The following is a 21081-nucleotide window of genomic DNA, read 5'->3' on the forward strand; positions in this document are numbered from 1 at the left end:
GGGTGGTTTGACATCGTAACATAGCTAGCAGGAATTGGTTAGGTTAGGGTTGGATTCGTTCAGGGATAGGAAGGTAGCTTCTAACATGCGAAGGATTGGGTCCGAATCTGACTCTGCTAAGCGATTTGTCTGAATGGTTCTCGCTAGGCCTGTCTGGGTATTCGCAACCCTTGTAGGTAAGGCTTTGGGGTAGGTCGTGTTTTTCCCTTTCTGCGCGCTTTTGATCGCCTTGTTTGGTCCGACCACTCGGGGTACTGACGGTATGAGCCTGATAATCTGCACGTTAACCCACTCGTTTGTCCCGTGAAGGACTACTGTCCACATTTTTCCGAAGGCCCAACTGGGGTCTCTGGGCTGCAAGACTGTCATGTTGTACCTAATGCATTTCCAGATTTTTGGGAGTTTGTGACTGTTTCGATAGGTGCTTTCGTGATGGAAGGGTGGTGTTTTGCAGCCTTTTGGCGCCCAAGTGAACTGTAAGAATATGTCGGGTTCCTGTGGGTCCCACCCCGGCCCTGTCGGTCTGGTGTCTGTGACTATTGTTTCGCAACCGTAGTGTCCGCAATATCCCCACCCCGGGCGATTACAGTAACTTTTTCCGGGGTTTGAGGCTGGGCACCAATAGGATAGGTATGTGTTTTTGGCATATGGGGAATGAGGGTCTGGCTTTGGTCGTCCCGGGAACAGGTCTGTAATGTGAAGTATGAAGGATGGGGCGTCTGGTGTAATGACGTTTCTGAGCACCTTGTCATTGGTGAGGTGCCGTATGACCCACCTGAATGGCTGATGGGGATAGTACTGTGAGCTGGCTTGCCCCCTGGCAACTAGCCCCAGCAGCAACATTACCCAGAGATACCCTTGATGACTGGATCTCGCCCGTGCCGGTCCTTCGGGTGCTGTCTGGCGGCTCGGTGGTCTGTCTCTCTCCTCCGGAACGCGAGTGTGCACGTCTCGCGGACGTCCCTCGATCATGTCCTGTAAACAGAGACTCGCCATTCTCATTAGTGTCACTCTGCTCCTTTTGGAGATCTGGTTTGATCGATTTAAGTGGACACCACCTGATTTCTCCGTCTTTTTTGACTGCTGCGTACCCTCGTCCCGTGAGCATTAACCTCCAACCCCGTTCCCATTCGCCTAGCTCGTTCCTTATTATCACTTGTGAACCCTCCTCCTGCATTCGAGTGGTCCAATGTTTTTGGATGGGACTGTTCGTCTCGTCTCCCCTGGGAAATTGATTGAGCACTAACAAAGCTGTTGCCAGTATGCGTGCCTGCTCTCCTGGGGGAATGGAGTTGGCAAAGCCGTCTGCTTTTGCCAACACCTCTATTCTGGTTTTTAGGGTCTGATTTGCCCGCTCTACTATTGCCTGCCCGGTACTATTGTATGGGATACTTTGTACCAGGGTGATACCCCATTTTTTGGCAAATTCTTGTGCCTGCTTGGAAGTGAAATTCGACCCGTTATCTGTTTTGATTTGTTTGGGGACACCGAGCCATGCCATGGCTGTCAGCCAGTGCTGAATCGTGGCCTTTGAGTCCGTTTTGAGGTGCTGCGTGGCTACTATCGTTCCGCTGAAGGTGTCTACTGTCACTGCTAGCTACGCTCTTGGCTTCATCAGTTGGCACACGGTGAAGTCTGATTGCCAGATTTTTGAGGGCTTGAGGCCTCTTGGATTGACCCCGCTGGTCCACAGTGGTGACTTCTGGCAATGAGGACAGGTCGCCACTACGTGTTTCACGTCCGCTGTCGAGATTCCGCATCTCTTTGCCAGTGCTTTTGCCCCGATGTGAAGCGATCGTGCAGCTGACATGCTTCCTGCAACGTCCAAACTCCCTTCGCTGCGGCGTCCGCTTTGTCGTTGCCGATCTGGAAGTAACCCTTGACTGGGTTGTGGCTGTTAATGTGTATGACGGATATGGTGCCCTGTCGTGAGGAGAGCGCTTCTTCCAGCATTTGGGCTGCTGCTGATGTTGACACCCCCGGTTCTGCCATGGCTAGGCAGAGTCTTGCCACGAATATGGAGTCTGTCACGATATTGAGGTGTTCCTCTCGGAAGAGTCCGCACGCCAAGGCTACTGCTGCTGCCTCCAGTTGCTGCACTGACAGTGTTGGGTCACACGCTTTGATGCAATGCCATTGCTCTCCTGTCTGCCACACTGCCGTTGCGGTCGAGGTCGTGGAGGAAGCGTCCGTGAAGACTGTCGGTCCTGGCTGCGGTCTGTCTCTGACCTTCGGTGGCATGTCTATGTCGACGATGGTCAGCAGCTGAGTCCAAGGTGGCTTGGCGGAGTAGGAGATTTCTCCCCCGAAGCCGGTGAGTGCAAGGGCTAGGTGCTCCGATATTGTTGTTGATTCCGTTGCCGGTTGCTTGCGGAACGGAAGTTGGATCCTTGTTGGCTCTGTTCCTAGGTGTTTCAGGGCGAGTTTTCTGCCTTTTATGATGAGGTTCGCGATGCATTCCGTTCCTGGGGAGAACGCTCGAGCTGGTCTTCCGAGGACCACCCATTGGATTGGTCGGGACTTCTCGGTAGGTCCTTGGGCCAATGCTCCCACTCCTCCTTTCGGCGTGAAGTGGACATATAAGTCCAGGGGCATAGCTGGGTTCCACCTGGCAAGTGTGCCAGTGGACATCTGGTGTTTGATGAAGTCGAGGGAGCTCTTTGCTTGCGGTGTCAGCTCCTTTGGTTCCCAAGGCTGCTTCCCTTTCAGGAGGCCGTATAAAGGGTCCATGACCTCCGGAGGAACCAGGATGATGTTGCGAAGCCACTGCAGTGATCCTACCAGGCGCTGGACGTCGTGTAGCGTCTTGACGTCTCGGTTCACTCTCACCCTTGGAGGGGTCACGTAGGAGCTTGTGATCCCTACTCCCAGGAATGTCACGCAGGGTCCCTTCTTGATCTTTGTGCTCGCGATCTCGAAACTGTTGGCTTGCAGGGTTTCTGTAACTGTGGACACCAGGTGATCCACCTGGCTTGTTGATGGAGCTGCGATTAGGATGTCGTCCATGTATTGAATGATGGTTGCGGTGGGATAGGAGTGTCGAACTGGCGTCAGCGCTTTGTCCACGGAGATCTGGCATATAGTCGGGCTGTCCACCAAACCTTGTGGTAGCACTCTCCACTGGAAACACAGATTTGGCCGCTTACCATTCGGAAACACAACGGAAAAGGCGAATCGTTCTTTGTCCTCAGGGTGCAAGGGTATGGAAAAGAAACAGTCTTTGATGTCCAGCACTGCGCATGGCTGTCCCTCGGGTATGGCTGAGTTTGTGGGTATCAGGGTCTGAACTGAACCCTTGGGTTGAATTGTCTTATTCACTTCTCTTAGGTCGTGGATGAGGCGATGCCCTTCCCCTGACCTTTTGGGGATCACGAATACAGGGGTATTCCATGGGCTAGTGGACGGTTCTGTGTGACCCTTTTGTAGCTCGCGATTGACCAATTCTAATAAGGCTGCTACTCGAGGCTCAGATAGGGGCCACTGCTCGACCCATATGGGGTCTGATGATTTCCAAGTCAATTTGATTGGCAGCACAGGGTGTATGGCAGTGGCCCTCATTATAAATTTGTGATCCTGACTCCTAACATAGCAAGGACGTCCCTTCCCAACAGGGGTGGAGAATTCTGCAGGATGTATGGATAGACTGCTACTGTTTTTTCTGGTCCCCTTTTTGTGTGAAGCGTTATAGCTACCAGCTGGGTGCTCTTCCACGCTCGGGATTGTCCCCCCACTCCGTTCACTGGTGGGACTTCTTTAAGTTGCCAATGTCTGGGCCAACTTGCTAGGGGAAAAACCGTGCAGTCTGACCCTGTATCCGCCCAAAACTGAAGCCCTATGACGTGGGGGTCTAGGCTGTTATAAAGGCGGCATGCCGCCCATACCTTTGAAGGCTCCTTCCCTGTTTTCATGGCCAAGGCCACCCAGGGGCCCCGCTCTGGGGCACTCCCTGCTGGCCCTGCGGCATCGGTGTGGTTTGTGGCTGTGGCGGATGCGAAAGTACCGCTGGTGGTGCTGGGCAGCTCTGCCATTGTATTGCTGGCAGGGGTGTGGTACTGACTGCTCCCTGTGATGGCACAGGGTAAGAGGGTCCCCTGCCCCCGCGGGGATTGGCATAGGTGGGCCGTCTCGTATTCATTGCGGGAGGAGGCCGAATATCGCCCGTGTGGCTCCTCCCTCTCCCGTTTCCCCGGGGCCTAGACCTGCAATCCCTGGCCATGTGACCCTTCTTCCCACAGCTCCAGCAAGCCCCCCCGTGTGGGCGGTGTCGCCCCGCCTCTTGGGAGGGGCGCCGCTCCCGCCCCCCGTGTGTTTCCTGCCCCCTGCGGGGCGGGGTCTCCCCCTCAGAGGGTGGCGCCGCTGGGCGCGGCTCCCGTTCGGGTGTCCGCCCCCCCGCGCCGCCCCGCGCATGCGCGGTAGTGCTCATTCTCGGCTCCGTGCCGTTCCCGCCGCTGGGCGGCTGGCCCCGCCCCTCTCCCGCGTGGCCCGCGCCATTTTCAAACCCATACGGCGGCCGCGCGGCTCCGGCGCCGGGCGTCCCGTTCGCCGCCGGCACGGCGCCGCCGCACCACGCGGCCGCGATACTCTCCAACAGGCGCGCGTCCGCCATTAAACCTTCCCAGAACGAACGCGCGCGCTGTTCCGCCGTCAGCGTCCCCGAATCGGCGGCCCGCGGTAGGGGGAGGGGGGGGAGCGGCGGCTCCGCGATCTCTGCGGGCTCCTCGGGCGGGCCGGGCGCACTCCGCGGGGGGTTTAAGCGGTCCCACAAGGTGGGCTGCAGGGTCGGGGAGTCCCGCGGGCACTGCGGAGGGGTCGGGGGGTACCCCCGGGGCGCCGGGCGGTCACGACCCGGGCTCGCGACCGCGCGCGGGTTCGGGCGGGGAACGCCCGCCCCCCGCGCGCCCCACCCCCACTCCGGGCTGTTTCCAGGGGCAGTTTGGGTCGCAGCCACGCTCCCGATTTTTGGGGTTGCTAACAGCATGGTCTTCGCTGCTTCCCATGCCTCCTGCTGTTCTGAAGCCTTTTTTAAAGCTTCCTCTGCTTTAGCCCACGCCTTGAGGCATTTCCCACTGCCTGTAACCTTCAAATCCTCGGCTAAAGCGAGTGTATATCTCTCCCACACCTCCGAGTTTAATATGTCTATGGGACGATTTATCGTCCCTAGCTCTTGGAGCCTGTTAATAGCAAGCTGAAAATGCTTGAAGTCACATCTAATACCCCACTGTAAATGAAAATAACTCACGACTCCGGCCACAGCTTCCATGAGGCTATGGCGGTCCCAGTACAACTCAGGCCACAGCTTGTATGAGGCTGTGGCGGTCCCAGAGGCGTCCCTCTTCGCTGTGGTGGGGTCCAGGACCCCTGCAGCCGCTGGCCTTGTCCAGGAGACTCCCGATCCCAGGTTCTGTTTCTTCTCTTCCTCCCGTTTTGTCCCTCTTTTGTCCCAGGTTTCGGCACCACTTGTTGCCTTAAGATTAAGGCGTGACGACCTGGTTCAAAGGAATGCAGCACGACGACCCATTCCCTTTGGGCCGTTTGGGCCAAGGACACGCAGACATCAGTGTGATAGACGGTCCAAGAGCACTTTATTGGTTTTCTCCTCGGTATATATACCCTTGGTCCTCCTTCTACCTTCTGGGGTCTGACTTTTGCCTTATATGGTTAGTAAGGAAACTGGGCGGAGGCCGTGTTAGGAGGGGTTACATTCTTGGCCTCTTGTCCTGCGGCTATCCCTTATCTCTGGGAGTCAGGTGAGGGAGGCCCTATCAGGTTTCCGTGACAGCCCGAAATCTTCCGATCGCCTGTCCCTATTCTCTCTGCCACACAGCAGTCAGGATTTCACATCAGCAGCATGAATGTTAAATATTTCTGAAATTAATTTTTAAGTTGCTAAGCCCTTTGTTGCACATCTGCTTTTGTTGTCACAGAGCAACACGTTTTGCTAATTGTAAAGTTACCAGCATTTCAGTGTCTAGTGTTGCATATTAATCTTATATATAGCCACATAGAAATCTATAGAGCCTACAATGGATTTTTTAATGTTGTTTTTTAAAAGCATCCTGAAAATTAATTCAAACTGAAGAAGCCGAAACTGTTGCAGAAAATATTAGATTTATTGCTACTGCTCTACCTTGGCTGTGGAACATCACAAACCCTGGACAAATGTCTGAATACAATATGATTTGTCTGAATAAATTTCTGGGTGGATTTAAAAAGTTCATTTAGAAGAACACATGATTAGTCTAAATTTGACATAATCAAGTTATGTCTTGGGTGCAATAAATACATTATCTGCTTATGCAAGCAAATGTGTGGCAAAGATTTTTCATTCTTACACTCTGGGAAGTTTTTAGGCCACCTCAGCATTCCTGGACATCCGTTGATTGCCTATATGCAAATATAAAAATATTAGTATTATTTTACCTTTCAGGCTGATGCTAAGGGTGTTGCAGGTGGCTGCTGAACCCAGAGGACTCTGCAAACCAGGGATTCCTTTTTGCTGAGACCGCAGGGGTCTGTCTGTCCCTCTCAGCCCCACGGGTGCATCCTGCAGCTGTTCCTGTGTGCAGGCAGGGCTGGCAGCGGGGCTGCGGCTCCTGTGTGGGTATGAGCACACCCCTGGGATGCCCCAGCCACACACAGCCAGTGCACATAACCCAGCCCTGCCGCTCCTCTCGCGGCTCCGGTCTGGGCTTCCCTACGGACACCCCACACCCCCAGTCTCAGCTTTCCATTCACGGACCGCCAAACATCGGCGTGGCCTCCAAGTCCGTCTGATCCCGCTGCCAGAGCTGGACTCTTCACCCGCGCTGCGGTCTCCTCTACTCGATGCTATCGTGGCTCAAAGCCTGTTAGAGGGGTTTGCGAGCGCACCCCGGGGTTAAACTCCGGGGCACACGGACCTGCAGCCCCTGCCCGCCGGCTGCCACTCACCCCTTGCGGCACCCTGGACAGCGCAGGAATCCGCCCCGGGGCAGGAGCCAGGCCCGAGCGGCGGGGGAGGCTCCGTGGCCGGGGCCGCCCCCCCGGGCCCGCAGGTCGGTGCTGCCGGCGGCCGCGCCGAGCCGAGCCGAGCCGAGCCGTGCTCCGAGCCGAGCCGTGCTCCGAGCCGAGCCGGCCGTCGGGAGCGGCTGCAGAGCCCGGCGGCCCCGCCATGGGCTGCTCCAGCAGCGCCCGCAGCCGGGCCCAGGAGCCGCCGCCGCTGCCGGGTGAGCGGGCGGGGGAGCCGGGCGGGGGGACCCGCAGAGCTCGTTGGGGTGCGGGGCCGCGCTGCTCTCAGGGCGGTCCTGTCCCGTGTCGGGGAAGGCGCCGCGGGTGCGCGTCCCGCAGAAACCCCGCGGGGCCAGGAGCCCGTCGGGTTTGCCTCGGCTTTTAATCCTGCCCGCGCAGTGGAGGGAGCTGCACCCCGTCAGTGATGGCTTCGAAAGTGGTGCAACTTGTGCATGAATGCCTAAGTCCCTTCCGCTCCGCTGGCTTTTTTTTTTGTTTGTTTAATTTCCAGATGCGTCCTGCTCTTGGTCTTTTTGTGTACTACTTTGCCAGTCTAGTGCCCTTTCTTTCCTTCTTTAAAGAATAATGAATTAGCAATATTTGATCCTACTATCCTTCCTTTTTCTTACAAAATCCACCCCGACATAGTGTGCAGCATCGGCAATGTTCCTGTGGCTTTAATTGGCTCAAGTCACAGCAGACTAATTTTATGAGCAAGGTATATTTGCAGGATGTCCCATAAGAATATCCTTGCTATTCAGTAGAACTAAAACTAAACTTTGTTTCCATATTCATCATATTTAGCTCTTTGCTCCAAGGAAGTTTTGGAAACTCTTCTGTAAGAACTTGAACGCTGCAGTTACAGGAATTGTCCTCTCCAGAAAGATCCATCTCAAAGGCAGATCCAAAAAAGTTGTTTGCATTTCATTTTACTGCATTTCTTTCCTATATTCTTGACTTACGGTCTGTTGTTGTTACTCTGCCTGCAGCATCCATGGTTTTTGCATGGGTTTATATTCTGTGTGCTGTCTTGTGGTGCTGTGGCTTGTGATTGCAGAGGGGAGAGCAGGTGTCTGTGCCACCACAGGGCCAGCACACATCTGCTGAGAGTATCAGGAGAAACCCCTTTATGCTGTACCTGCTGTCTCAGTCGCCTGGTCAATGTACCAATTCCTCTGCCTTTCCATCCTCCACTAAATGATACCTGCACAGGAGCACGGAAGGGCTCAAAGAAACAGAAGAACTAATTTATGCTGAGTATTTAGTTATTCTGTATAAAAGCATGTTCATGGCAGGACAGGTCATGAAATGTACTAAATACTTACATTAATGTCATGGTGAGGATGAAATGCAGTTTGTAATTACAGCTGAAAGATCTGCATTAATTTGGCAATTACTAACCAGATATGTTAACAATTTGCTAACTTACTTTAAAAAGAAAAGATAATTTGAAAAAAACCCAACTTCTCTAAGTAAGTTAATAGAGGAAAATGTACTTCATTTTCTTCCATTGATGTGTAAATCATAAAACTTTGAGGCTTTTCCAAAAGGAAAGAAGGCAAAGAGAAAATACTGTAGCTATGGCCCACATACATTCACTGTGTTTTTCTTTGTTTCTCTAGCTGAAAGAGTCTACAGCAGGGAAAATAAAAATTTTAAATTTAAAAATAAAACAAACTAGAAGGAATCCTAGGAATGCTGACTGCCACATGATGTTCATTTTTCTTGGGGATAAAGGTATTGAACAGATTACTGAGAGGATTTATTTTTTCCATATTAGGGAATTCTTTGCATTTCAGATGAGAGCACAGGAATGCTTCCAAGGTTTCAAGCAGTGCAGATCTTGTGTTGCATAGCAGTATTTTATAATTCAATTTATATAAAACAGTTTGATGTAGAGAGGGCTAGCTGGAAGTTATAGGACTGATGCTTATAGGAGCTGCAGAAGATTCTTAGTAACAATACATTTGAATTGTTTCTTCTACTGCTAACATGAATTAAAACTCTATATAACATGCTAATTTTCATGGCTCATTGTTTCTGTCTGCAGGCTTTAAATGCTCTCTGTCCATCTGGCACTGAGCAAGGTGAAGGCATGGAAAGTGTCTAAAGGGACAAAAAATAAAAATGTGAAAACATTGAATGAGCATACATTGCTTTTTAAATCACTGATTAGAGCAGCTTATGTTTAACATTTACTCACTGTTATTCTGCTTTGGTATCTGTTTCACCTTGAGCTTCATTTTAGGAAAAGGAGTGCTTGGAAGACAAGGTGTGATAGAGATCTAGAGAAAGCAACCAAGGAAGTATATCTGGTGTTTTTCATAATGCAAGAACTGCCACTTGATGAAATGACCAGCAGCAGGCTTAAAACCAGCCAAGATGTGTTTTACAGGGGATGTAAGTGGGCTGCAACCCTCATTCCCATTGGGTATAGTGGAGACTGAGTGTAAACAGATTGGAAAGGGGCTTGAGCAGGTTGACAGACAATTCCACTGACAGGCTGACACTCAGCCCCGTGGGCTGGGACCCTCTGCCCTTTCCCCTGCCCCTGGCAGCTGTCAGAGGTCTTGCCCTGGGAGAGGGGTGTGTTGTCAGAGACCCGTAGCTGAGTTTGCCTTCTGTTGTTGGAGTTGCATTGTACATTGCCTTTTCATTGTGGATTTGGAGGGGTTGGTTGGAACTTGGGTGGTTTGACAGTTCCTGGGACAAATGAGATTTTATCTGCCTCATAGTCAAAATTGCCTTCTGTCTGTCCCAACAGCCCAGATTCTCAGTTCTTGCTCTTCTTCTGGCTTAGCCATCCTTCCCTGGGTCTGTAGGCACATGCTGATGAGGTGACACTTGCTGGAGAGCTGTTTTGTTTGAATGTCTCAAAATAACTGTAAATTTACTTTAAGGGCAGCAGTATTGAAACAAATGTTTTAAGAGTAGGGTATACTACTTTTTCTCCTGTTCATCTATGTCTATATGAAATGTATAGATGTGTTCATCTGTGAACAGTATCATATGGTTCTGCTTACTGCCTGTGACACTGCAATCATAATTTTCTCAGAAAATACAGTTTTTCCAGTTTTGTAATTATTATATAAACAGATTTCATGCTTGAATTACCAGGGGTTTCATCCTGACATTCTTTAGGAAAAGGTTAAATAGAAGATCCTGTCAAACTGAATTTCATCAAAATGTTAGTAAGTCAGTCTGATAGGTAGGTATAGCTCATTTTGGGTCTTCAGCTTTTATCCTTAAATACCTGTCAAAGTAATTTTGTCAGTACTTTATTAATAAATTTTTTTCTGCCAAAACCCATTGCTTTACTAGCCAATATGTTGATGAAAGATGAAAGAAGTGGAAGTTTTAATTTGTTTAGGCTTCCTGTTGTTGAATTTTTTATCAGACAAATCATGGTATGAATGGTGGTTTAGTACTGAAAAAGACAAAGTGGTTTTTGTTTTAAGAAGTGAGCACTGCTCATCCTCTGAGTTCTCAGGGGTTTTATTCAGTCCACCTGAAGGTACCACCAGAACTTCTCACACACAGCCCAGGACAGCAGCTCCCTCACATTCCCCCCGTTGATGCTGTGCTTGGTTTGGGGCAGGAAAAGGTGCTTCCTTGCACTGTCCCATCGTTAACAAACCACCTGCACACTGCAGATTCAAAAGGGAAAATGTAATAGAACACTGACTTGCAAAAAAATCTGCTCTCTTCATATAACACGCATCAAATGAAAACTTAATTTTAATATAAGAGCAGCATCATCTCTACTGGATATGTGTGGATATGTGCAGCAGACCTGTGAGGAGTATTTTCCCCAGCCAGGAGGGAGCTCTTTGTCAGGTACTGCTTGTGTGGTTCACTGTGGGTTTAGTTGCCATCCACCTTATGTGCCCATTCACCAATTATCTGTAATTCTCTTTTTCCTTTCCTTGCCCTGCTGTAACTAAAAGCATCCTCAGGTGCAAACACGGTGACTGCAGATGACCATGGAACTGTGGCTGAGCACACACAGCGGGACCCAGCAGGGCGTGTGAGCGCTGCCTCTGAGCAGCTGCCGGGAGAGGAGGCTTCAGCCGCCGTCCTGAGCGCGGAGGGCAAGGCCGAGTCGGTCAGTGAAAGGGAGGAGCCAGAGGGCACCGAGCCCCTGCCCGCAGGAGAGGAGGAGAGCTCTGAGCTGCCCTCTGTGTGGCGAGAGGAGAGCAGGGGGCCTTCACCGCCAGCGCCACGAGAAGATGCTGGGGCATCTCCAGGACCAGCAGAGGACAGTGGGCTGGTAGAGGGCAGTGACAGCTCTGTACTGGAAGCCGTTGAGAAAGTACATATTACTGAAGAGGAGCATCTCATTGAGGGTAATATTTGTGCTTTCATAAATTCAGGAGAGCAAAATTTGCCTCCAGAGACTTCTGTGTGGGTCCTTTTGGCTTTACGAAGAGTCTCAAATGAGCTTCTGGAGTCAGAATTTGGTCCAGGGAGTCTGTATGATGTGAGGCATAGAAGAATGTGGCTGGGGAGGCCTTGGATTTACAAATCCAAGCTGTAATAAATTTAATCAGCATTTCCACCTCTGCTATTTCATTTCATGTCCTTTATGTTCTTAGCAGGTAAAATGTCCCACCATACCCGTAATTTAAAACACTGTGTCTCTGGGTAGCTCAGACACATTCCTTAATATTTACACAGCCCAAAGGCTCAATTACTTAGTCACATGTACTAAATATTAAATTATAAATCACTAATTATTAATTATGTGTCAACTGTCCTTGCACACATAAAGCTGGATGTAGAAGGAAAAGCATCTCCAGTGTGTCCTAGAAGCTTGGCTACAAGACAAGCAGAATAGAAGTAGTAGTGGAGAGACACAGGGCTGTCTTTGCACCAATGCTTGGAGATGACTGGGTGGGGAGAGAGGCTGCATGAAGGAGAGGAAGCAGTGGTGTCTGAGGTGACAGGGTTTCCATGTGCTGTGGAGGGACCTTTAGCAGGAGGTGTGCTCCTTCCTGGAAATTGCAGGCTATGCTCCTCCTTGGGTTAGTGCCCAGAGGACGTGGACTGCACTTGCAGAAGATGAAAACTTCACAGGAGGAATCAAATTTCTCCTAAAAGGTACAAAGTAGCTCAGTAAGGAATCAGATGCATTCCTGAGGTAGCTCTTCTTCAGGGAATAAGCAGGTGGAGCATGTGAGGAGTATTTCTCTGCAAGGAACCATCCTCACTCCACTTTGGCCTTGAAGAAGTGTGAGATGCAGAAGACTGATCCGTGTGAAGTCCAGAGCCAGTTACACACACTGCCACCACTCCTGTGGCTTTGTGCTGCTTGTCTCTGAACTGGCTCTATGGATCTCATTCTTTGCTCATCCTTTGTAGCTGAGCATGATCCTTGGATTGCTTTGTCCTTTCCCGTGTCTCTTCATGAAAGAATTTTGTCTTCTACATAATCATCTATCCTTTGGAATAAAGTTTTGTTTTATGTAAGCAGTAAATGACAGGTTGCTCACCTGTTAAGCACACATCCTGCCCAGCTGCAAACTCCAATTTCATTATTCACCTTTTCTAAGCCTTAGGGCAGTGCCAGAGGCAGAGCAGCACACCCCGGACCTTGTGCTGTCACATCTCATCAGTGACAGCATGTTTACAGTTGTCTGTCTGTCTAAAGATGAGTTGTGGGGCTTCTAGCACCAAGTGATGTGTGCAGGGTGAGTGAATGAAGCTTTTGGGGAAAAAAATTTTGCTCCTATTATTTCCAAGATAGAAGGAATACCTTAACTTGTGTGCATTCTCTTCCCAGAGGCATCTGATGAAGAAGGGATTTTCTATTTTAATGCTATAGTACATATGACACTTTGCTTTCTCTTTGTGCTTCCATAGCTATGGCAGGAAATTACTTAGGCTGCAGCTTCCCTGGGAAAGCAAGGTTTCAGCCAGACTTGCCTGTTACCATGTTTTCTATTTCTGTTTTGTTCCAATTGCAAATAAAACTGCACATCTATGAAATAAAATTCAGGAAAAAATAATTTGAGTAGAAATAGTACTCATTATTTCCTTTGGATACAGCATCAAGGGGATTTTGTGAAAGCATTAGGAGAACTTCATGGGCATGAGGCAACCATATAGCTGGATGATGAAGTATTTGTTTTCCTGTTTGTTCTCTCTGGGTTCATTCAGGGGGTACCTTGATAATGGGCATTGGAGAGCTTGCAAAGCAAAATCAGGTTTACAGAAAGGAGCTGGGGCATTTGGTGTTTTTTTTAGTGGATCCTAATTTGATCTCCATGGTTACCATTCCCAGGTGAGATGGGAGAACAGGTGGAAACTGAGCTGCTCAGTGAGACAGTAAGTGAAGGGCCTGAAACAAAAGAAGAAGAAACAGGAGAAGCTGTGGATAGTGCAGCAGCGACAGAGATAGGTATGTTGACAGAGGAGGGAAGGACCACATGGGTTATTGTTTAAGAGACAGCAAAGACTGTACTGTCCCTATTGGGCATATCTTATTATTCCCCTGTAGGCATACAGCTGCTTTCTGCATTTTTACACAAGAGAGTCAAAAATACTTTAAGTAAAAGACATTTTTGGAAGCAACCAATTGGAAGTCATGCTTTTTACATGGGTCATCTTTATATAATACACAAACCTTATCAGTGATAACTTCTCCCTCTTTGGGAAAAATGGTAGACTGTAACATGCAGTCTTGGAAAATAAAAAACCTTTGTTAAAGCCATGACTCTGCTCATTATTATTTGCAGGCTTGTCTTTGTAAGCTAAGCCTTAATGCTGCTTTGTGATTTCCATTCTATGCCAGTCATTTTAGATCCCCTTGTTCTCCTTATCAGCTGAAATCAGCACTGTGGTGCTGTGATGAAAGCACATTACACAGCATATTCAGTCACATGGTGGGAAGGAAAGTCACAGGCCAAATAAAGTTCCTCTGGAAAACTGTCACACCAGTGAAGATAAAAATTCAAGGGGATAAGATTATCCCTCTAGCAGACTTTGAGATTATGGTCAAAATTCTGTCACCACAGTCTTGCTACAAAAGTTATTTCTTCTTCTTCTTCCTCCACATTTACTAAGAACCTCACACTTGAGTCTGTCATGTAAGGTGTTCACATGCCCAGAAGGCAGAATTAGAATCACAGAATCATTTAGGTTGGAAAAGATCATTGAGTCCACCTGTTAGCTCAGCGCTGCCAGGTCCATCACTAAAGCTTGTCCCTAAGTGATGCTTCCACAGTTTTTTTAACACCTCCAGGGATGGTGATTCCACCACCACAGGTTACCCTATGGTATTGCTGGAATGTGGAAAAGGATGAGCAGGCAATGCAGCTCCCCCTTTCCCCCAGCAAATGTTACTGCAATAGCTGGAATCACCTTCTCCCTCTCCCCACCTTCTCCCTCTCCCCTCCCTCCTAATCACTGGCGTACTTGGTCATGCTCAGAATCTCTCTGGGCTGGTGAGTATTTCTGTAATTCAGATGAGAACATCTTCAGCAGAAAGGGTGGCAGATACCTCACACCAATGTCTTTCATGACTTCCAAAGGAGCCCCTTGCACCTGGGGTGAGCAGTCTTTGGTCCTTTCCCAGTGCTACGTGTCACAGCCTTAGGGCAAGCCAGCGTGTTGCACTGCTGCTTGTGCTCCTGCCAGAGGGCTGAGGGAAATGGTTTTCAGCACAAGCACTGCAGCCTGTAAGACAAGTAGGGTGGTGGTCAAGCAGTTTGGTCAAGGCTTATGTGCCTTTATGACCTTGTGATTACCCAAGTAAAATTAGATCAGCAGTGATAAAAAAAAATAAGTGCTCACCTCCCTTTAATTTTCATGTTTGACGGTTGCTCATCTTTACAGATTGTTACTTTTTAAGCTAGCCTATGAAGACAAGCAGTTCTTGGCCATTGACAACAGTTCTTTTGCAGGATCTTTAAATTTATGCCAGATAGTTTAGTCTATGAAGTAAAAACAAGTTTAATCAATCAAATTGTTTTTAATGTCTTAAAATAATGTCTTTTTTAAAAGCTCCTATGCTTTTGCAAAGAATCAACACTGTGCTGTGAATTCAGCAAAGCACTTAATTTGATTCTAGGAAACCTCAAAGAACATCTTCCTGCTCCTGAAGAGTAAGAGAATCATGGAAAGGCTTGGGTTTCAATGGACCTTAAAGATCACCTAGCTTCAACCCTCCTGCCATGGGCAGGGATGCCACCCATTAGATCAGGTTGGTCAGGGCTCCATCCAGCTAGGCCTTGAACATTACCAGAAATTTCACCCAGTGATGATTACAGCTCTGTTGAAATTTTTCCTGCATTTGCCTGCTTTGACAGTATTCTCCTAACAGTTTTGTAAGGGAGCAGAAAAGCAGCCCTGCTTCTGTCTGTAATGCATTTCAGATGATGGGAATGCACTGACCCAGCTCAGAGAACAGCTGCAGGCAAGAGGAGCAAACAATGCTAAGAACAGAACAGTGACCATTTAAACCTGGGATTCTGTTGTGTAAGGGAGCAATTCTTCCATCTTGAAAGGATATTGGAGAAATAAAGCAAGATTCTGGGCAGGAAAGCAAGACTGCTTAAGGGAATGGAAAAATTCTTACTTTGAGAGACATCAAAAACATTCACAGCTTTGTCTCTAGGAGGGCATGACTAAGAGGATACAAGCTGATCCTAGTTAAAAAAAAATAGGGCTCTAAAGGTAGCTGATGTCCACCTAAGAACAAGGCAATGCTCAGTAACATGCAAAGAGTGTTGAATTTGAAACCATTAAAGGGAGTTGGCTTTTTTCATGTTATATTAACAATCCTAGTTACAAAGAATCACTGCAGTTGGGTGGCTTTCATTGGTCACCTTCATTCCCATGCAAAATTTCCCACCTTTCCTGTGTTCCTTACCCACCCTTATGGAACACCACAACTCAGTGTGAGGAAGTCCCACGTTCTCATGTTCCCTACCCTTGCTGAGTCTCCTAGCTGGGAAAGGAGTGCTTTGAGCTGGGATGGCCAGACACTGTGATTTCAGCCAGTCACCCCCTTGGGCAATGTCTTCTGGCTATCAAGTGAGCCCCAGAGCTTCTCAGCTGCTGATGGCCAACAGTAGCTTCAGGGGCTGGACACAGTTCCTCAGCTATACTCTGTCATGGAATAGCTGAGGTAGAAAGATACCTCTGGAGCTCAAGCAGGAACAGGTTGTCCTGCTGGGTTTTGAATCCCCAGGGGTGGAGACTCCATCAGCTGTGGGCAGCCTATTCCCACAACTTAACTGTCCTTATAGAAAAAGAAAAAAAAATCTTGTATTTAAAGTTACACTGTACTTCAGTTTGTGCCCTTTGTCTCTTGTCCTTGCTTAGGATTCACTGTCCATGAAATGCCTGCCTCTGTGTCAAATCTGACTGGAAGGATGTAGTGATTTCAAAAGTTGTTAAGAGAAAAGGCAGCAGGGTGAGGAGGAGCTCGAGACTGTAGCAGTGACTCACAGAGGTGATGTTAATGTCTGTGACAGGAACTGTGACTGGGTGTGAATGGGATGGGGGAAGAGGGAGCAGAACCAGTGCTTGCTTTTAGGTCCACACAGAACATTCCTACAGATCTGGCAGAAGAGCAGATATCCCCTTCATCCTGTGATACTTCCAGGGAACTTTCACTTTGAGTTCCTGTCAGATTTAGTGCATATCATTTTATACCTTCAATTAATTGCTAAATTAATTTTTTCCTTGTGTTTCAGAGACAGCTAATAACAAGGAATAGAAGTTATGTCTCAATGAATGTCCTCTTCTTTGGCCTGCTCTTCTGTTCACATGAATATTTTTAAATTTTATTGGGTTGGGAAAATATAAAGGCTTTTATGGATTGAACCACAAGCTACAGACACATAAATAGGAGGCATCAGAAAAAGTTTTATATAATACAGATTTTTTGAAGTCAAGCTGCCAAGACTTCAAGTGTTTGAAATACCCAAACTTTCATCTTCCTGCCACAGAGTGCCTTCTATACACACCAGCATAATTTTTCAACAGCAGTATGATCATTCCTTTTTCAATTAGGAGTTTTTCCCAGGTTCAGATTAACTGGCTTCAAATTGTACAAACTTTCAACCACCAATGTATAGCATGAAGAATAGAGTGTAGCTTTTTTCTTTTTCAATGACTGTATGTAGGCAGTTCCTCTGAGTGCCTGGACTACCAGCGTAGGCAGCTGCTGAAGTGTAGTGCATGTAGAGGACTGGGAGAGGAAATTTACCAAGCTCTAACTAAGTGCAGAGGGGAGTTTTCCTGAAAATAGAAAATAACAGAGTGCAATGTCCAGGACCCAGCTGTGTGCTGCTCACTCCCCATTTTTAAACTCAAATTTATTGAAGGGATTGTAGTGCAATACAGGGGGCATTTTTAACTGAGTGGGTTGTTTTAGTTGTATAAATCCTAGAAGATAACTTCACAGTGTTAACATTCATGGCCAACAATAACCTGTCTTTAGCTGTGTAGCTCTCCTCATATGCATTTGTGGCTTCTAAAATGGACTTCTAAGAGAGAAAATACAAACCTGCCTGAGAGACAAATATAAGCCTGTTCCCAAAGAAAAGGTTATCTATTATATTCCCCTGGAGTACTGGGGAAATATAATATCCCCAGAGAAATATAATATCCTGGAGAAATATGCTATCAGGGACTGTCTGGGTTCTTTTCCAAAATCAATTGCAGAGATGAAAATGGCAATACTTTCAAACAAATTTCCTGTGAAACAGGCCCTGGATAGGATTTGTGTTTTGGCTCAGATAAAGAATATAAATTTCTTCTGGTGGTGAATGTTGCAGGATCACAGAATCAATTCAGTTGGAAAACACTTCTAAGTTACTTGAGTCAAAATGTTGACTGAAGACCACCTTGTCAACGAGACCATGGCAGTAAGTGCCACGTACAGTCATTTCTCATCCAGGGATGGTGACTCCACCACCTCCCTGGGCAGTCCATTCAATGTTTGACAACCCTTTTATATGAAGAAATTCCTCCTGATGCTCAGCCTGAACCTCTGCTGGCACAGCTTGAGGCTCTGTCCTGTGCAAAGAGACTCCATACAATACATTGCTGGGGATTGTGTTTACAAAATATCTGGCATAAGAATGTAGGAAATGGAGAAAAGATCAGTTACCTAAAAATGGCAAGCACAGTATTGCCCTTTTATTAGCTTTATTGTATAATAGGACTTAACAAAAATCCTACCTGTCACCAGCAAATTATACAAATCCCCTCTAAGAGATAATTTCATACTGCATGTACATGTCTGACTCCAGCTGACTCTGGTCTGTATGAAATAATCAAATTGATACCCTTGGCCTATTAACCTTTTGTATAAGCTGATAGCTCTTGGCTGTATCATTAAATCCAAGGTTTTCTGCTGAGCAACATTCTTATGAACTTGTCAGTTTCATTTAATGTCAGCTTCCTGTAGGCAACAACACAAACACAAACTTTTAAGACCCAAATGCATACCATTTTTTTTTAGGGAATTTTGCTAGATGGTTGTCACTTTATTTTTTAGTTTTTCTAGCCTTCTGTAATAGAGAAGGTAAAACGAGCTTCTAGTTCTATTAAAAAATCTGTTGTCATTAAAGTGAGCATCAAAAATTCAAACAGAAGTAGTCAAAGTTTTTATCCACATACTCAAACCATTCCATGAAAAGAAGCCATGAAAAACAACAGCATGCACTTTCAAGAGCTGAGGAGTGGGAGAACAGGTACTGAACAGAAGGAGAACACCCCACAGTGACATGGAACTGGGCTGGGTGTACAGCCGTGTTCCAGGATGCCCCAAGAACTTCCATCTTCAGCTGCATCTCATGCCTGATTTCTTCCTGTGAGCTGGGAATTCAGTTCCGCCACCAGCACAGGTGCCAGCACAGCCCCACTCCAAAACACAGGAGATTAAATCGGCAGAGACAGGCTGCTACTGGCAAGATCATGAACTGCAGTCTGGCAAGCATTAAACTTTTTTTAAGAGCTCTGTGACAGAGATCAGCAGTATTCATAGCAACAGAGGAGACTGCACTTGGAAATAAAATGTGAAGCTACAAGGGAATCAAAATGACCTGCCCACCTCGGAGTCACTCTTTCTACCACTGTTGTAACAAGGAAGAGAGTTAACTATGTATGTTCTTCCTCACTGTTCAGCTTCTTCAGGCCATTAAGCAGTGCAGATGAAAACAAGAGGAATATAAACCAGGCAGTAACTAAAGAGTAACAGTCTTTCTCAATCCTCTTCATCCTTACATAGTCTATAATCACAACAGGCGAATTCTCTTTTTCCTTTCCCAAAGAGGAAATATGCTTGATACTATCTATGTTAAACATGAAAAGTTAAATCACCTAAATTATCAAAATATGCTTGCTAGAAATATGCTGAACACTCCTGTTCTGAGAAATAAGACATCCCCACTATGCAAATTTAATTGGTCTGTCAAAGAGTTTTCTCCTGTGAAAGGCTGGGAAAAGGAGGATATGCTGGAATATTTGTATTTATAGGATACACCTCCAGACCGTATCATCTTTTTTTTTTTTTTTAAATATGGTCAAGCATTTTTGATGATTGTTTTGCATTTTATCAAAAGCTAAACAATCTTCAGCCCTCAACTTCATCCAAGGTAGAAGTAACCATCCCTCACAGAAGGGAGTGCCGGGCAGTGCACTTGAAAGAACAGACTTAATTTCCAAGCTAACAAGAAAGTTCTGTTAGAAATTTTTTTTTCTAATTACCAATAACCACAGCCCTAGAAGAGTTAAATTTGCACCCTGTCAGCTCTGTGCAGACACTTACACACTCTGTAGGGTGCCAGAAGATCCCTGCCCATCTGGCTGGGGGTTGGCTCTTTCACTCAGTGAGGAACTGCTTGTAGGTAAACACTGCAGCAAGAGCAAGTGCTGGTAGAAGAAGATTGGGGCAGTTTATGTGGTTTAAGAGAACACCTAGTTTCATTAAAACTAGGTACTGAAATTTATTTTTTGCATTGTTTAATCTGTAGAGAATATAATAATTTAAAGAAGAGTTTTGCTAAAAGAAACACCTGGTAGAACATACACATTTCAGTACTTTATACATTGCTTTACTTTCACAGAAAGAGATGTTTTGCTGTGGTTTTTTAGTTACATGTGATAGAAACAGATTTTAAATGCTGAAATCAGGATGCCACAAGATGAATTGCAACTTGGTATTTTGCATGCAGCTCAGTCTAGCAAAGAAAAAAAAAACATTTTTAACATACCTGTTTAAAACTGGATTTGTTAAATGTCTATGTACTTAGTTGTTTGCAAATCATGACCTAGGAGATAGGCTTTTCATATTGGAGAATCGTGGGTGTTGGCCTTTCTGTTTTAAAGAATAGACTCAAATAATGTAACTCTGATTAAATAAAACAAATGTTTTACACTTCTCTGTGGAAGGCTGATTTTTTATTTTGAAAACGACTATGTTAGAGCTATAAATAAGAGAGTTTATTTCAGTTATTCTAGACTTCCTGTAGCAGAAGGATACATATCAAGAAAATGTCTTGAATGGCTTTGATTTAAATATATAGTCCAAAACCTACATGTTTTACTACTACATATATATTTAGACTATATATTTAAATATAAGCTAAAAGAGAATTTCTGTTCCTGAGTTTCTGCAGAATGGCACCTACTTACTGATAAAAACACGTAATGGAAGCAGTATGTTCTGCCTTGTTAGCTGCATCCAGCATGGAACTTTTTCCAGGTGCTTCATTTCATCATCTCAGCCTGCCCCTTGCTGCGGAGAGCAGTGGTGTGTTCACTCTCCCAGCACCGAAGTCTCAAGGAGTGCAGGAATGGACTTTCACCGGCCAAGGCACAGAAATCCCGCAGCTGCCATCTAGTGTTGGGCTCGAGGCGGGCACAAAGGCTGCGGGACAGCTGGGAAGGCAGGGAGCAGCAAGAAGGGATAACCAATGTAGCTATAAAAGGCTGAACACAGCTCAGGTTCAAAACAATTGAAATCAGATGATTTATAGTGAACTTGAACAAAATCTCCTACAAATCAGTGAAATAGATCCCAACCAAATAATTACACCTGAACAAAGCTGTAACAGAGAAATCTAAATAGGAATTAAA

At 46.7% G+C, this 21081-nt stretch overlaps 1 protein-coding gene across 7 annotated transcripts; it reads left to right on the forward strand.

Moving 5' to 3' along the window:
- Nucleotides 1-7279: 7279 nt before the first annotated feature.
- On the forward strand, nt 7280-20384 carry ERICH5 (glutamate rich 5). Of its 7 annotated transcripts, none has more exons than XR_010348724.1 (6): nt 7281-10824; nt 10935-11333; nt 13271-13387; nt 15059-15190; nt 16315-16444; nt 16689-20384. XR_010348724.1 is itself a non-coding variant. In XM_064392621.1 (5 exons), exons 1-4 carry the CDS (start codon nt 10758-10760, stop codon nt 16368-16370), a joined length of 639 nt encoding a protein of 212 aa, XP_064248691.1. In that variant the 5' UTR covers nt 7281-10757; the 3' UTR covers nt 16371-16405; nt 16689-20384. The 7 variants fall into 7 exon arrangements, 4 of the variants coding, with proteins under 4 accessions (XP_064248676.1, XP_064248691.1, XP_064248683.1 ...); XR_010348730.1 differs by having other exon boundaries at nt 16315-16405; XM_064392621.1 differs by lacking the exon at nt 15059-15190 and having other exon boundaries at nt 16315-16405.
- The last annotated feature ends 697 nt before the right edge of the window (nt 20385-21081 follow it).

This window comes from Passer domesticus, chromosome 1, assembly GCF_036417665.1.
Source record: "Passer domesticus isolate bPasDom1 chromosome 1, bPasDom1.hap1, whole genome shotgun sequence".
NCBI classification, from domain to species: domain Eukaryota; kingdom Metazoa; phylum Chordata; class Aves; order Passeriformes; family Passeridae; genus Passer; species Passer domesticus.

Bases quoted from the DNA above. Each gene is read 5' to 3' on its own strand.
- ERICH5 (XM_064392606.1), top strand. From the start codon at position 10,758: ATGTGTGGATATGTGCAGCAGACCTGTGAGGAGTATTTTCCCCAGCCA. The intron at 10,825-10,934 runs GTACTGCTTGTG...TGTAACTAAAAG, and splicing joins AGGAGGGAGCTCTTTGTCAG to CATCCTCAGGTGCAAACACG. The intron at 13,388-13,486 runs GTATGTTGACAG...ATTCCCCTGTAG, and splicing joins TGCAGCAGCGACAGAGATAG to GCATACAGCTGCTTTCTGCA.